The sequence below is a fragment of the Podarcis tiliguerta genome (assembly GCF_965153285.1).
Source record: "Podarcis tiliguerta genome assembly, chromosome: 13".
In the NCBI taxonomy this organism is placed as follows: Eukaryota; Metazoa; Chordata; class Lepidosauria; order Squamata; family Lacertidae; genus Podarcis; species Podarcis tiliguerta.
Window position 1 is genome coordinate 1,982,166 of NC_139546.1, and position 14,866 is coordinate 1,997,031.

Here is a 14,866-nt window from a genome sequence, read left to right on the forward strand (position 1 = left end):
CAATAAATGGGGGAAAAATAAAAATACAACAACAAAGTACAGTGGTACCTCGGGTTACATACGCTTCAAGTTACAGACTCCGCTAACCCAGAAATAGTGCTTCAGGTTAAGAACTTTGCTTCAGGATGAGAACAGAAATCGGGCTCCGGCAGCGCGGCGGCAGCAGGAGGCCCCATTAGCTAAAGTCAGGTTAAGAACAGTTTCAGGTTAAGTACGGACCTCCGGAACGAATTAAATACTTAACCTGAGGTACCACTGTAATAATATAAATTAATGATATGTGGTTTATTTTTGTTTATATTTTGAATTAGATATATAGGGGGGCACCGAAATCTTTTAAGTGCTGAGTACCAGTACTAAGGGGGCCTCCCATGTTTCAGCAAGGAGTACCTTTTGCAACACTGGTGTAACATAGATACTGTCCTGGAGAGAACGGATTCTCTACTATTGTGGGGGTGGGGTGGGGATGTAGGTGAAGAATCTTCCTACTTGAGGCAGCGTTCCAAATTACCCATGATATGAATCTCTTTGTGCATTGCTCAAGACACAACGCTTGTTGGGTGTCAGGGGCCCCAAAGTGCAACTGACACAGGCTGAGTCCAATCTAAGTCATGAAAAGCACAAGCAGCGCCCTTTACCCATCCCGTCCCCCCCTAGTCTTCAGAACTCGGCTGCTGTGACTGCCAGCCTGGAGGCTAACATGAGGGCACATTATATTTCGAAGGTTCTGGAACCTTGAGGTCCTTCTGTATCAAATGGGGGCCTGAACTGAACATAGATCTTTCTCAACTTACTGGGACTATTCCCTCTATCACCAGGAAAAGAAAGTCCTCCGGTAAGCGATGTCCCGGATGATTCTGATGAGCCCATGCCTGTGCCAGAAGATCTTTCCACCAGCACAGGCGGACAGCAGAATTCTCGCAGCGAGAGAGTTTTGGGTAAGAGCATTGCTGTGTGTGGCTTGCTGCTTCCATGCACGAGGTGCTTCTCGAGTCACTTGGAAGACTGAGAATGCCTTACTTCTGAGGCAGGTGTTTTTGTTTTGTTGCTTTTCTGTCTCGAAGGTAACAGGCCCCTTTTAACCTAAAAGGTTATAGCCAATAATCTAGCTTTACAATACGTGGTTCCATCAAAGGCTGTTCCCATGCTCGTTCTGCACGGAAATGATTTTATGACAGAAAAGTAAAAGCATAAGCGTGGGGTTATGGGGGAAGGGGGTAGAAGAACACGCAGGAAACTTTCCTGCCTCTCTGTTAGATTTCCAATGTTAACCTGGATTATGCTTTGTAAATTTAATAGCTCTTGATTTGAAATAGATAGCAAGCATCTGGAATAACTGCAGTACCATTATCCCAGGCTCAGTTGTCTGTAAATAATTTCCAGTAATCAAAATCATTGGTTTTCAGCTAATTGATGGCTTGCAACTCACACTTGGTCACACCCTGACCTGAAGTGGATTGCAGCAGTGGGACTGCCCCAAGTTTCTTGTCTGCTGTTTGCATTTTAAAAGACTGGGGAAGCAAGAGAGAGATGGGGAGAAAAGCAGAGAGAAGGGATGTGGGGGATGTAAATATGGGGAGGAAAAAAGATGGTAAAAATTAAAAGTGTGACCCATTTGTTAGAGATTGGTCTTGAAGGTGGGTCCTGGCTCTGAAAAGACCACTCCTCTAAATCCAAACTTTAGCTTGCTTTCTGGTACAATGTAATGTACAAAAATATTATCCTGGTCAAGGAGAACTTCTGTAGAACCAAATGTTTGATTACCAAGTGATTTGTGAGGTTTCTCCAGTTGTTCGGATTTAAAAATAAACAAATACAGGATGTGATCCAGGTAAAGTACACCCAAAGGCATGTAGATCCCACTGCTTTTCATAGGAAAGGGTTAATAATCCAATAATAGCAATTAAACTGTATATGTGGCAGCTGAAAAAAGTTGTCTATTCCCTAGGAATCCACCGGGTACATGCCTGATTGCCACTTTCCTTTGCTGGATTTAGTTGATGAGTGTCTCCTCCAGTAAGGCAGAACGACAGAGTAAATTTGTCAGAGGCTGCAACTTATCCTAGTTGTTGCATTTAGAAAATGCTCCTCCCCCAGGAAGAATAACAGGTTTAAATAATTTGTCCTCTTTCATTCTCGATCCCTGGGCTGGTTCCTCATCCATTGATTGCCCAACAATTGATGACTCACTACTGGATTTGCAAACAAACTCTACTGTAAAGCAGGTTGCGATTGAGGTGCCCTGAAAGCGCTGCCTGGAGTCCTTCTTAGCTTGGCCACACGTGCAAGTTGCTGTTCAGCACCGCAGTTCTGAAGTCACGAACATGCATGAATGTGTGAATCAGCCCAGCCATGGAATCTGATCTCTTGGGATCCAGAAACGCTTCTAAAATGTGGTCACACACTTGCTTCCTTAGCATGGCATCCAGGCTGCAGGGGAAGAAGTGGTCCTTTCCCATTCTGCGCTTCTCTCGATTCAGTGATGAGCTGCAACACAGATTAGGCAAGCTCTTCTTATCGTGGCAGCTGCAGCACAGCATGAGGAAACATTCTTACATGGCAGGTGGATGAAGCACCACTTTTTCTTTTATCAAAGATCTATAGCTTCTTCCTTTCCCTCTTTATTATCAGAGAAGCTGGCAGAGCTAGCTGAGTGATTAGAGGGAAGGGAAAAAAGAAACAAAAATGTAATTCAGAGCTAACACTCTGATCAATGGGGCTGTAGCAGGTGGGGCCGTGCTGTTCCTCCAGCTCTGCGTCACGGTGGGGAGCAGGGGAGCAAGGCAGGGGGGTGCTCTTCAGGTGCCCATCCGGCAGCAGAGCTGGAGCTCCTGTCACCCGTCGCGCACTGCGCTGAGCTCCCCACTTCCTTGCCCTTCCTGGTAAGATCAATGAGTCCTGGTGTTGAGAAGCAGGAGAGCAGCGCAGCCCCGCTTGCCCTCTGCCGCCAGCTTCCACTGGAACAGTCTTGTACTCTCAAGTTTTACACATAAAATTGGCTTCACAAACTGTAAAGATTGTGACTTCACGCCCTCAGGTGATGTGACGTCCTGGGCAGTCTGACCATGCAGCTCTGGCTGAATGAGGCGAGTTTGGAGGGTAGCCAGCAGTTGCTCATTTTGTTTATTACTGTATTATTATACATTTAACCACCATAATTGGAGGGTGTGATTTGGATTTTCTGCTTTGGGTGTTGAAACGTGCTGGGCCATCTCTGGGCATTGATGAGGGAGGTGGGGGGGGAGGCAGCTGAGGGCAGAAAGAGGCAGACGAGCCTTAGTTTTTTACTTTTACAGCATGTGTATGAAATAAAAACATGATAGCAATGTTTATTAAATATACACATGGTTTCATGCGTATTTTCTTACAAAAGTAAAATATGAGCCATGTGACTACAAGAGACTATGGCAATACTCAGCTTCCAGCCTTGGAGGGGTTTGCCACTGAAAACCATCTGCTGGGAAGCAACTGTGGAGAGGGATGTCGCCTTTATGAGCTGCTTTGGGACTTTCCAGAGGCATTTGGTTGGCCTGTGTGGAAAACTGTGGATTTTATATAATACTCTTTGTGTAAGGCATTGTATGTGGTTGCACCTTTGCCTTAAAAATGGACTAAAAGTCTATTAAATAAGTAGGATGCTAACATGCATAAATGAAGGCCATGCTAAATTTCTCCCTGAGGCCTGTTCAACTGAAGCAAAAAACTGAAGGGGGGGGGGATTACACAGAAAATCCTTTGATTGCCACAACATTCTTGGAACCAGAATACTATCACAACCCTGGAATGCCATCCTTGAGAATATTCCTGCTGACAGGGCCAGGCCGCTCGTGAGGGAAGGTGAGGTGGATGCTTCAGGCAGCAGGATCCACAGGGCAGCAGAACCCGCCTGAATCTGTCTCTCCCCCCCCCCCCAATGCTGCCTCCACAGTGGCCTCTTGGCCCATTGGAGGCGCTGCTTGTCTCCTCCCACCCTTGTCCACAATGTTGGTCTTTAATCCGCCCCCCTTGTTCCTGATCTTCACTCCCTCCTCCTTCATTGGCAGGGGTGGGGGGCACTCCTTTGTGGTTCGCCTCAGGTAACAAAATGCATTGGGCTGGGCCTGCTTGCTGGTGTCTGTGCGCTCACTCCGCTATGGGCAGCTTGGGAATTGTGATTTATAGTAGTTGCCTTCCAATTAAAAAGGAAGGAAATCTGGCCAAGATCAGCCGATTTTACAGTAACCAAGAGTCAAGTGCTTCCATACTTCTTCCATTGAAATAAATGGGATTTAGAAGGCTGGAGCTCTGCTGGGTCGTGCCCGTATTTCTTAAAAACAAATCTCTTGCCCAGCCCTTCTCCATCCTGGAGCCAGCCAGGATAATGGGAGTGTCTGCTGAGGAGCTCCTGTCTTTTCTAGGAACAATTTCTGTGCTCCTAATGTTTGATTACACTCCCAACTAGGAATGTGGGAATCTACCATGTGGAAGTGCCGTAGGATTTCCACATAGCTAAACAGCAAGGCAGTGTTCACATTCTTGTTTCCATTAGGCTCCTACTGGTGTTCTGGAATATGGTTCCAAACCTTTCAGATTAGAGAAATCCTTAAATGCAGAGGCCAGCTTCAAATGTAGGCAAGAGTGTAAGGAAGGTGGCTTGGTAGAAAAGGAAGCCAAAAGGCTGAAGGGGAAGTGCTCCACCCCAGATTGAGAAACACAATCCACTCAGCGGTGGTGTTCTAGAGGCTGTTTTGACAAAGGTAATAAATATCTAGGGCTCTTGAGTAGTGAGAGTGGCTGTGGAGCTGCTTTCTTACAACTAACCGGTGTGCTTCCAAACAAACACAAACACATTGGCCATGCTGGTAGGACTGGTGGGAGCCTCAGCTCAGTCACAACTGCAGGGCCAAAATCGCCTGACACCTGGTGTGTTGCTTTGCAAAGTGCAGATTAGGTCAATTTGCCTGTAAATATGAACTGAATTGCAGTCCTCCCACCAAGGACTGTGTGGGTCACGTGCTCCACTCCCTTTCTGAATAACAGAATTACCCAGTGATCCTGTGTCCTTACACACATTACAGCAGATGCAAAGCAACAGATGACTTCACTATCTAAATCTCAGGATTGTGATGGGGGGGGTGCAGCAAAGGGAGGGGAGGGATAAGAGAAGCAAAGGAACAAAGGATGGACAGGTTCAAATGCAGCTGATATGTACTCAGCCCTTGGTGCATTTGCAGGGTGAAGACTGCGGTGTTAAGCTAGCCCTTAACAGAAAACATTTTGAGATAAGGCTCTAAAGTGCTTCTGGGTAGATATAGAGTAAGCCGCTGTTTCACACTTCCATTTTACAGAGCAGTCCTGTACAGTATACATGTCTATTCAGAAGTAGGTCCCATCCAGTTCAGTGGAGCATACAGGGTTGCGGCCTTCATTACGCTGCAAAACAGGTGTATTTTTCAAAAGCAAAATTTATCTCTGCCCTCCCCTCTCCCACTTTCTGGTGCCATCCCTTACATCAGAGTAATGCTGCAGGTGTTGTGATAGTTTTCACTAACCTAGAGGAAAGAGAGAAGCTTACTGTGAGTCTTAACGTGTTTCTGGATGAAAAGAATCGAAAGATTCTTTGGCTAAACTGGAGATGCTGTGTGTGCCTCATTGCGTGGCTTTTCAGTCCGGATAGTGAGCCTGCTGATCTTATCTGCAGTGGGAGGAAGTTGCTTTTATCTGAGAAGCGCATCTCTCCCATTCTGATAAGTCCTGCTTTAGCTGTGGAGTTATATTTATCTAGAGGGATCACTGGCTCACCAGCTGAAGCCGCAGCAGCAGCCGTGGGGCCAAGATGAGCCTGGCAGGATCAGCCTTGGACTTCTTGGGGAGTGAGAGGCGAAGGAGCCCATCTCTGAAGGAAGGCCGGGTGACCCCAAGTCCAAGCTGTAGCTCTCGCAACATGCCAGCTCAGACAAAGCACTTTTCCCCAGGGCCCATCCCAAGGAAAAGTTGGCGTCGTTGACACCAAATTCCAGGTCACTCTTTAGTCCTCCATTTCTAAATTTGGTAGCTAGAAAGTGAGTTCCTTAAAGAGGAACATCAGTTTCCCGCCCCTTTCCCCACAAACCATTGAACTGAGGTGCAGAGGGACAAGAGCAGGTTTTTTTTTTTCTTTTTAGAAAAAAATTAAAGAATTCCCCAAGCATGCAATATCAGGAGAGGGATGTCTATGTAAACAAAAAAACACGAGGGTTATTTGAGGACGAAGTGGGACAAAGCAGGTGAAAGGAGCAAAAAAGAGAAGTTTAGTCAAAAGGATGTGATAAATGCTCCCTGTGTTTACCCTTTGCCCCACGTCTCTGGCCTTCTAGTGAGTTTCTCATTCTATAATCAGTTTTTCTCTCTGGTCTGAGGCATTTATTTATCCCAGCCTCTATTTCTGGTTACCACTTTTTTCTGCCCAGCTCTTTGTTGGCAAAAAGCAGCTGTGCACCGATGGGAGGACCAGTGAGGTTGCTTGAGGAACCTGACTCCCCTATTTCATTTATTTATCTATTGCATAATGGGAGGCAATGATGGAGCATATTGAGTAGTCATGCTTTGCAGTGCAGCTTCATGTATGCAGAAGAAGGAGGGGGAGAGTGTAAAAGTACGTAATAGCAGAGCTCTTAAATAGTGCCTCTCAAGCGCTTTGCATATATCACTAAGCCTTTGAGCAGCCCTGCGATGCTGGCCATTATTAGCCCCACAGCACCTTCAGTCTGCCATCTATGGACTTCCTTCTCTGCCCACATGCCGGTCATGCAGAAATTCAACAGGTGGATGCTTTCTCCACCACTTAGCCCCATACCAGAAAAGCTTCAACTGCTTAATTACATGGTCGGCTCATCCACTCTTCCCCTTTCCCCGTGATTTCTTCTGTTTGTACCATAATGGACATTTGCTCCGATTCAACCATAAATGGGTTTTTTTTGGGGGGGGGGGGAGTGGCGGGAGAAAAGAAAAACCTCTCGGACCCATGCTGAGAAGTCATGGATCAAACGGAAGGGTGGGTGAGCCCTGTGTCCAGTTGGTCCCAAAAGGCACAAGAGCAGAGCAACCAGCCATGTGGAGGGGCGGGGGGGGGGTGGTTAAACTGTCTCGGTATTCATGTCTGGGGGGGGGGTTGAGAGACTGTTTGCTTCTGTCCCTAACCTCCACCTGCTGACTGAGTTGCGCAGTGTAGGCCCTAAGTGCATCCTCCAAGCCCTCCGCGTTTTACAGCCTGGGCGCATGGGGCTGCACATGGGCTCCCTGCAGAAACCTTGCTTGCCATCTGTGAAGGGAGGAGGGGCTGGGCAGCAGGTGCACTTGCAGCCCCCCCCCCTTTTCCTCATTTCCATCCAGTGTGACCATCCACACAAAGCTCCTGATCATCTCAGTCTGGATAATGAATACTCTTGTTGTGGCCAGGCAGGCTGATTCCTTGAAACCGCAGGGGTTCTTTCGCCTACTGGCCCCCACAACAGAAATTAAATTAAGAAATGTTAATTCATGGGGGGGGGGCAGCAGAGATTTTGTTGGCTTTGGAGCCCGTGATACCTTGAAAGGATGGAATGACAATGATAATGAGGTATTATCCGAATCTGCAGCACCTTTTCTTAATTTTATCTCTAGGTTGCTGGTAGATCCTATTGAAATTGGTATCCTGTCATGGGCTTTATATTAATGCTAAATGGATTTTTTTTAATATACTTCCACCAAAATTGCTTGAGCAAAAGAAAATAAAAAAGTGTTTTGTTGTTTGCGCTTTATAACTAAACCCAGGGGGACTTCGTACACTTATTGATCACTGCTGTAAGCGTTTTTTCATATCCACTTTAACCTTGACAGTAAAAGCCATTTAATTAATTAATTCAGCTTGTAGGCTGCGTTTCTATTGGAGAAATAAACAAAATAAACAATAACAAATAAATAAACAAAATAAACAAAACAAATAAATATTTTCCCTCAGTTCCAGTTACGCTACACTCAAGCAAGCAAGCAACAATTAAGTACGAAGTGCAATCATATTCTCAAAGCAGCAAGAAAAACAAAGGCATCAAATTTAAAAAGTACCTGTTTTGAAGAAGCCCACCTTATGGCGATGGAGGGGTGCCAACCTGAATGAAATATTCAGGGGGTGGTGCTGCATAACTGATCACAAAACACTCACAATATTTCAATGGCCATCAACTTTGGGAGAGTCCAGCCCCTCAAATATTTTACTGGTGGAGGGTCAAAGAGACCTCGGCCCCTCGGAGTTGGCTCCTATGTGGCAAAGCGCCGTTTCAGAGGAGACCAGGTGATCCCAATGTGTCGTTGTGGGCAAAGAGAAGGGCCTTTTGCCAGCCAAGCCTCAGGGCCCAATGACGGGCAAAACTCCTCTGAGCTTACAGCCGCTGCTATCCATGTGGAAGACTGGCTGAGTTTTTACTGACATGCTCCTTATAAATGCTCTCCACACTGATGTCTTTAAACCTCTATACAGTAGTCCTTTTTATGTCACATATGGAGTTCTTTTTTGTATTATAATGCCATACGCTTCGTATATAATAGAAATTGAGTCTGACGCACCTACAAACCTTGAACTTTCTTCCTATTGATATCAGGGAGGTGTCTTCACTTTATTCTTTTTGGCAGCTGCTTATAACATTTATGTTTAGGCAAACCTATCCAGGCATATAGAAGTTACATATTTTATTTCTTTTTGGCTAATGTTGATTTTAATAATCTTTTAAAATAGTTTTAATGCCTTTTTTACTGTTTTCTGTTGGTAATGTTAACATTTTATATTTTTTTTTTACATTCAAGCAGTATACACATTTGGTAAATAAAAAAATAATAATATTAATATGGAGGTAAGGGAGGGAATAGGCAGCAGAACAGGCTGATTATCTGCCTCCAGGACCAACGAAGTCACACCAAATTGCTGAGCTGAGTAGAACAATTCCAAGCATGTTTAACTAGATATAAGTCCCACTGAAGGTACTCCACAGTAGGAGTGCTTAGAACTGCGGCCTTAATTGTTTTAACTATATTTTATCCCACCTTTCTTTCAAAGATCTCGAGGCAGCTCCATGGTCTTTTGTTCTCACAACAACCCTGTAAAGTAGCTTAGGCAGAGAGAGAGAGGGAGCCAGGGAACTGTGCCTGAGCTGGGATCTGGACCCAGATTTTATGGAGCAAGTCCATCACTCCAACCACTACACCACACTGCAATAAAAAACAATTAGCAGCACTGCTCAGGAAAGTATCTCATCCTCCTAAAATAGATTTCTAAAAATCATAACTGTGGAAAACCCACAATGAATCCTGTGCATCCTCACACATCTATATGCCTATCGCTGAAATCTATAATTTAGCAGAGGCAGGAAATGTAAGCCAGCAAGCAGGCAGATTATGGGGCTACAGTGGTTTCCCCTGAGTTCTGCACAGCAGACAAGCTGGAAGGTGTGCAGAGGAGGGCGACAAAGATGATCCAGGGTCTGGAAATCAAGCCTGATGAGGAAAGGTTGAGGGAGCTGGGAATGTTCAGCCTGAAAAAGAGGAGGCTGAATGGAGACAGATATGATAGCCAACTTCAGACATCTAAAGGGCTGTCAGCATGGAGGATGGACCTGAACCAATGGCTTCAAGTTTACAAGAAAGGAGATTCCAATGAAACTTCAGGAAGCATTTTCCGACAGTAAGAGACAGTGCAAGGTTGTGGACTCTCCTTCCTTGGAGGTTTTTAAGCAGAGGTTGGATGGCTGTCTGTCATGGAAGCTTTAGTTGAGATTGCAGGGGGTTGGACTGCATGACCTTCAGGCTACCTTCCAACTCTACAATTCTATGACTCTATGAAAAGGGACATAGTTGGAGGGCATTAAAACCTGCCCTCTGCTTCAAGCAGTACTGCCAGGAATTCCCAAAGTATATATGCCCTCCTTCTGCTCAGCATATTGAATAGCTTTTTATGTGTCTTTCATATACAGCTTGCCTCTGAAAGCTCATAGGTGGCCCTTAATCAACTGGATGCAGTTATATAAGATGTTTCACTGGCTGGCTGAGTGCAATTGTTGTTTAACAAAGTGAATTTTTAAAGAAATAAACAGAATAATCTCCTGCTTAAAAAAATAATTGTGTGTGTTAAACATAAGTGGCTCTTTAACTAAGGTGACTTTCTCGATTCTGTAGAAGGTCACGGGTCATCTTGTCCCCAGCCAGCACAGTCAAGACCACCGTGTGCCCCAAAGCAGAGAGCAGGTGCACCAGCAAAAGGTCCTTGCAGAACAAACAACTTCAGATGATGTAGGCCTTGAACTCCTAAGAAAAACCCAACTCTTCCTGTGTTGACTGGTGTTGCCTATGTGAAATTCATTCTTCCTCCTCTTTTTTACCGCCACAGTGCTTAGATTCTCAGATACTTGCGCATTTCCTGAGAACAGAGTGATCCACACATTTGGGGCTGTGGCTTTGCTTGGGTTGTGTTTTTCATGTTGAGGCACTGGATGGGGGAGATTGCGAGATAGGGGTGAGGAGAGCTCTCGCTAGTAGCACATTTATGCGGCTGCTGCTGCTGCACCAGGTATGCAGGGAGTCCCTGTGCGTAATATGTACTTGATGGCATGCAAAGCGCAAGAAAAAGGTGTCCTCTTGCACTGCCTCATTTTTCTGGAGCATCACATTCCGGTAAATGGAGACTCGTACTGGGTCAGTGGTTCTCGGATTTCCTTCTCTCAGGGAACCCTTTGTGTTGTTGTGCACCGGTTCATGTACTTGCCCAGTTAAGAGCACATCTGTGTGCAGTGATGTTCCTTCTGCTCCCTGCAAGTACAGAAATGGAGCCAGCCTGGTTGCCAAATAGCATTTACCTCTCCTTGGGGCCAGTTTACACATGCATGCTCATCATTTTGCACATCATAAAGCAGAATGTGTGACTCCGCCACCACAGATTAATTATTTCAGACTGACCATTCATGTACTTTTTAATGGAGACAGTTCACACATTCAGTGGTCGCCATGCTGAGTAACTGCGATAGGGGATGTGCGGAGGGACCCAAACACATGTTGGTTTTGAGTTGGGTCAGGAGACACCTGCTCTAATGGCTTGGATAGGAGGCAGATCCTGTGTTCAGATCACCTGGGTTGCATATATTATAAAAGCAGGGAGCATCTGGCTGAGGCTCCATTCAGGTTTCCTTAGTTGGCCAGCAGCTTCCTCACCACTCCCAGCTGCAACCTCCAAAATAACCCGTGCTTTCTTCCTCTGGGTGACTTGACAGTACTTTAGACATCTGTTACAGAGGGACTTTCAGAAGTGCCTGACTGATGTTCCCTTTTTAACATTTTTTACATAGCCAGCACTAAGGAATGCATTAAAAACAAAGACCTGCCCCAAATTAAGGTATAAAATCAACTATGGCTCCATCGAGCCTTGTATTCCTTGCTCTGAGCAGGAAGCACTTCTGCAAGGTCTTTCCCCCCAGCCCTGATCCAGAGCTGACTTCATGATTTTGAGAGAATGCTCAGCAAGAATCTACAACCCTTAGTCTTGCTACATGGAAGTTTCTTCCTGAACAAACAGGATGCTGAATGTCACAATCTCTTTGGAAAGACCTTCTCTGCTATCTGGCCCATCAGGGATGGCCACTTCATCTCCTCCTCTGTGTGTTTTGCAACCAGCACAGCAACATGTCGAGGGGTTGCCCACAGGCCACATTTTGCAAATGACTTGGCTGGAACACAGCTTGATTGGTCAGAACAGCAGGAACAACATTGCTTGATTAGCTGTGTCCTTCCAGAAACATAAGTTTTGTGGTGCCTTTCTGTTAATTTGGGAGAAACAGGCAGTAGCAGCAGAAACAGGTGAAAGGATCCTATTGCCTTATCTGAATGGACAGTTTAGAGTGGACATGGAGAGAGCAGAATCCCACCCCCTGCTTTTCCTCTTCTTTCTTGTTCCTCAGCTGCTGTTGTCAGTTCAATACAGTATTTAAGGGAACTTCTTGCATTTGGTGGGGGGGGGTCATATTTGTGGCGGTGTTTTGGTGGGTGTCCTCTATCACCGCACCCCCTAGTTCTTTTTTCTCCTCACCTGAACACAACCAGTCATTTTGTCTCTGGCAGCCCAAACTCTGCAGGTGTGCCTATAGCCACCTCCGGATTTCAACAACCTGGCTCTCAGAGTTCTTGCTGTTGAGTCACTTCTTTTTGGGAGTGGGGAGTGGCGGTGGGGGCGGCCGTTGATAGCAGTCGAGAAGTTTAAAAAATGATATAGAGGTCTCATGGAAAAGTGGGGTTTTTTCAGTGTGAAAGTGTTCTGCCCACCTTTTTTATTCCTGGGTTTGCTTGAGGCACATGAAGGGGAAACCATTGATCCTGAAGAAGGGGAGACTTGCATCCCTTGCAGTGGCCTCTTCATGTTGTCCTGCCATGTGAGCGGCAGAGTGTGTGGCATTTCTGGTTTGTGCTGGGAACTCTGAGGTGTTGCCCTGACTAGAGCTGCCACTTCCCTTCCTGCAAACAAGGAGAAGGAGAATTATGGCACTTCCGTGGATCGGCTGCTTTGGAGTCGGATAAGGGGGAATGCCACCACTTGAGAAGTGTGAAGATGAAATGGACAGTCTTGGGGGGCGCCTCTGAAATTGACAAGTGCACCCTGACACTGCCAGAGTCCCTTTCCAAGAAGCCACTTGCTTCTTTGTCGGGGAGGCTGATCCGTGCAAGGAGGGAGGGGCCAGCTGCAGCCCCAGCAGCTCACTTGTAAGCTAGAACACTTCACCCCATTTCCCCCTCCTCCTTTTGCACTGCTGGTCAGGACTCAAGGGCTTGGCTGCCCACTCCATCCCCAGCCCCGTCTTGCTGTAAAGCAGGGAGAGGAGTGGGCTTGATCCTGCAGAAGAGCAAAAACTCGCCTCAGCAGAAGTGACAGCTATAATTAGATCTGTGCTGCTCATGCACACTTCCGGGGGGGGGGGGAATGAAAAGGTGTGGTGTGTGCACAACTGCAAAAATATCCCCTGGAAAAAGGGAAAAAATGAAAAGCCCCCCCCCCCACCTCTTGCAAAGCATGAAAACTAAGGTGGGGTAATAGCTAAGCTCTTGCAATGTTTGCTCTTGTGCACTTGCAGTGAATTTCCCTCTTTCTCTTTTTTATGAAGTGTCAATGCACAGACACAGAAACGCCAGCCCAGAATGGAAAAAGATTGTGGAGGGCAGAGGAGGAGCGCTTGTCAGGAGGGACAAAAAGCACACTGGGGGTGTTTTCCAGCAAGCTTGGCCCACTTTTGGGGGTGGGCAAGAAGATGAATAGCAATGAATGCGGTGATGGGGGGGGGGAAGGGAGCGTGTGAACCTTTGTCTGCAAATTGTGCACACAGAAAAATGGATCTGAATGGGTCCATTTGTGAGATAATGCACATTCTTTATTATTATTATTTATTAAATTTGTATATGGCCTTTCATCCAAAGATCAGAGGGCTGTTCACAGTAGAAAATTGCAAAATGAAAACACAACCTCCCTCTCACAGATACATATCAAAGGACATTAACCAGCCAAAGGCCTAGTTGAAGGGGAACCTTTTTGCCTGGCACCTAAAGGGATATAATGAAGGTGCCAAGTGAGCCTCCCAGGAGACGGCATTCCACAGGTGGGGGGGGCATCTCAGAAGAAGCCCCTTCTCATATGGTCACCCTCTGGATCTTGCAGAAGGGGGCACATGAAGAAGCATAGGAGCCAATTCCTAGGATACCCCCCTAAAATATTTGAGTTGATGGGCATTCCCATTCCAATGGTGTGTGTGCACTGCATCATGTGAGCTTACCTGGGCCCCCACCATATTTTATTCAAGTTGGCACCCCTGTGTAAAAGGAGCTCAGATATTGAACCTTATTATCCTCAGATGATGATCTGAGTCAGTTGACCTGGAGGCCCCCTCTGTCTTTTAGAACAGCTCATTACAAAAGTTAACCACTCCTCATTTGGTCAACAGTTTTTAAACTGTGCCTTGGATCTTCCCTGGAGTTTCTTGAACCAGGGCTTCCTCTAGGGTAAGGTAAAGGTAAACGGACCCCTGTCCATTAGATCCAGTCATGGACGACTCTGGGGTTGTGGCACTCATCTCGCTTTACTGGCCGAAGGAGCTGACGTTTGCCCACAGACAGTTTTTCCGGGTCATGTGGCCAGGATGACTAAGCCGCTTCTGGTGAACCAGAGCAGCGCACAGAAACGCCGTTTACCTTCCCGCCAGAGCAGTACCTATTTATATATAAATACAATATATATATTGTAAGTTATTTTCATACCAGATGCATTTCTAAGCGCACTTTCCCCTAGTAGATGCATTTTGTACACGTTGCTTGACTGGAGAACTGTGCTGCAAAATTTTGGAGAAGTCCCTATTTTGACAGATGGCCATGTTTCAGTTCAGGAAAATGTGAATTAGGTAGGTTCGTCTTTAAATATGGACGGATTTGAATTTCTCCCCCTTGTCCAGCCGGAGTTTTACAGCATGTAAGTCATTCAGGCAGAGCATGGGAAACTGCTTCAGTGCAAAGGAGGCCAGTTTTCTCCCGGCTTGGTTGTTGTTTTGCTTCTTGGCTGAGCCACCAAGCGCCATTCCCGGCGTGGCTTCCCTTTCTGTCACTTCTCCATAACTCTTCACATTTCAGTTGGGCTCTTGGTTGCCTTCTGCTTCCTCTTTTTCCTGCATTCCTATATTTCATTATTTGCAGCTTCTTCCTCTTCAAGAGCTTTTTCAACAATGTGAGGAGGATGTGGAAACCCAGTTACATTATGAGCAGCAAATTGAGAAACTAACAACACAATCCTAACCATGCCTACTTGGAAGTAAGTTCTGTTGAATTCAGTGGGGCTTACTCTCAGGTAAGTGGGGTTAGA

The 14,866-nt window shown here is 46.1% G+C and overlaps 1 protein-coding gene across 10 annotated transcripts in view; it reads left to right on the plus strand.

The window, feature by feature from the left end:
- IKZF1 (IKAROS family zinc finger 1) overlaps positions 1–14,866 on the plus strand; it is a 74,071-nt gene that overhangs the window by 24,836 nt on the left and 34,369 nt on the right. For all 10 annotated transcript variants that reach the window (XM_083409161.1, XM_083409156.1, XM_083409158.1 and 7 more), the window contains exon 3: positions 819–938. In XM_083409161.1, the coding sequence (XP_083265287.1) occupies positions 819–938 (120 nt within the window). The remainder of the gene's footprint in view (positions 1–818; positions 939–14,866) is intronic.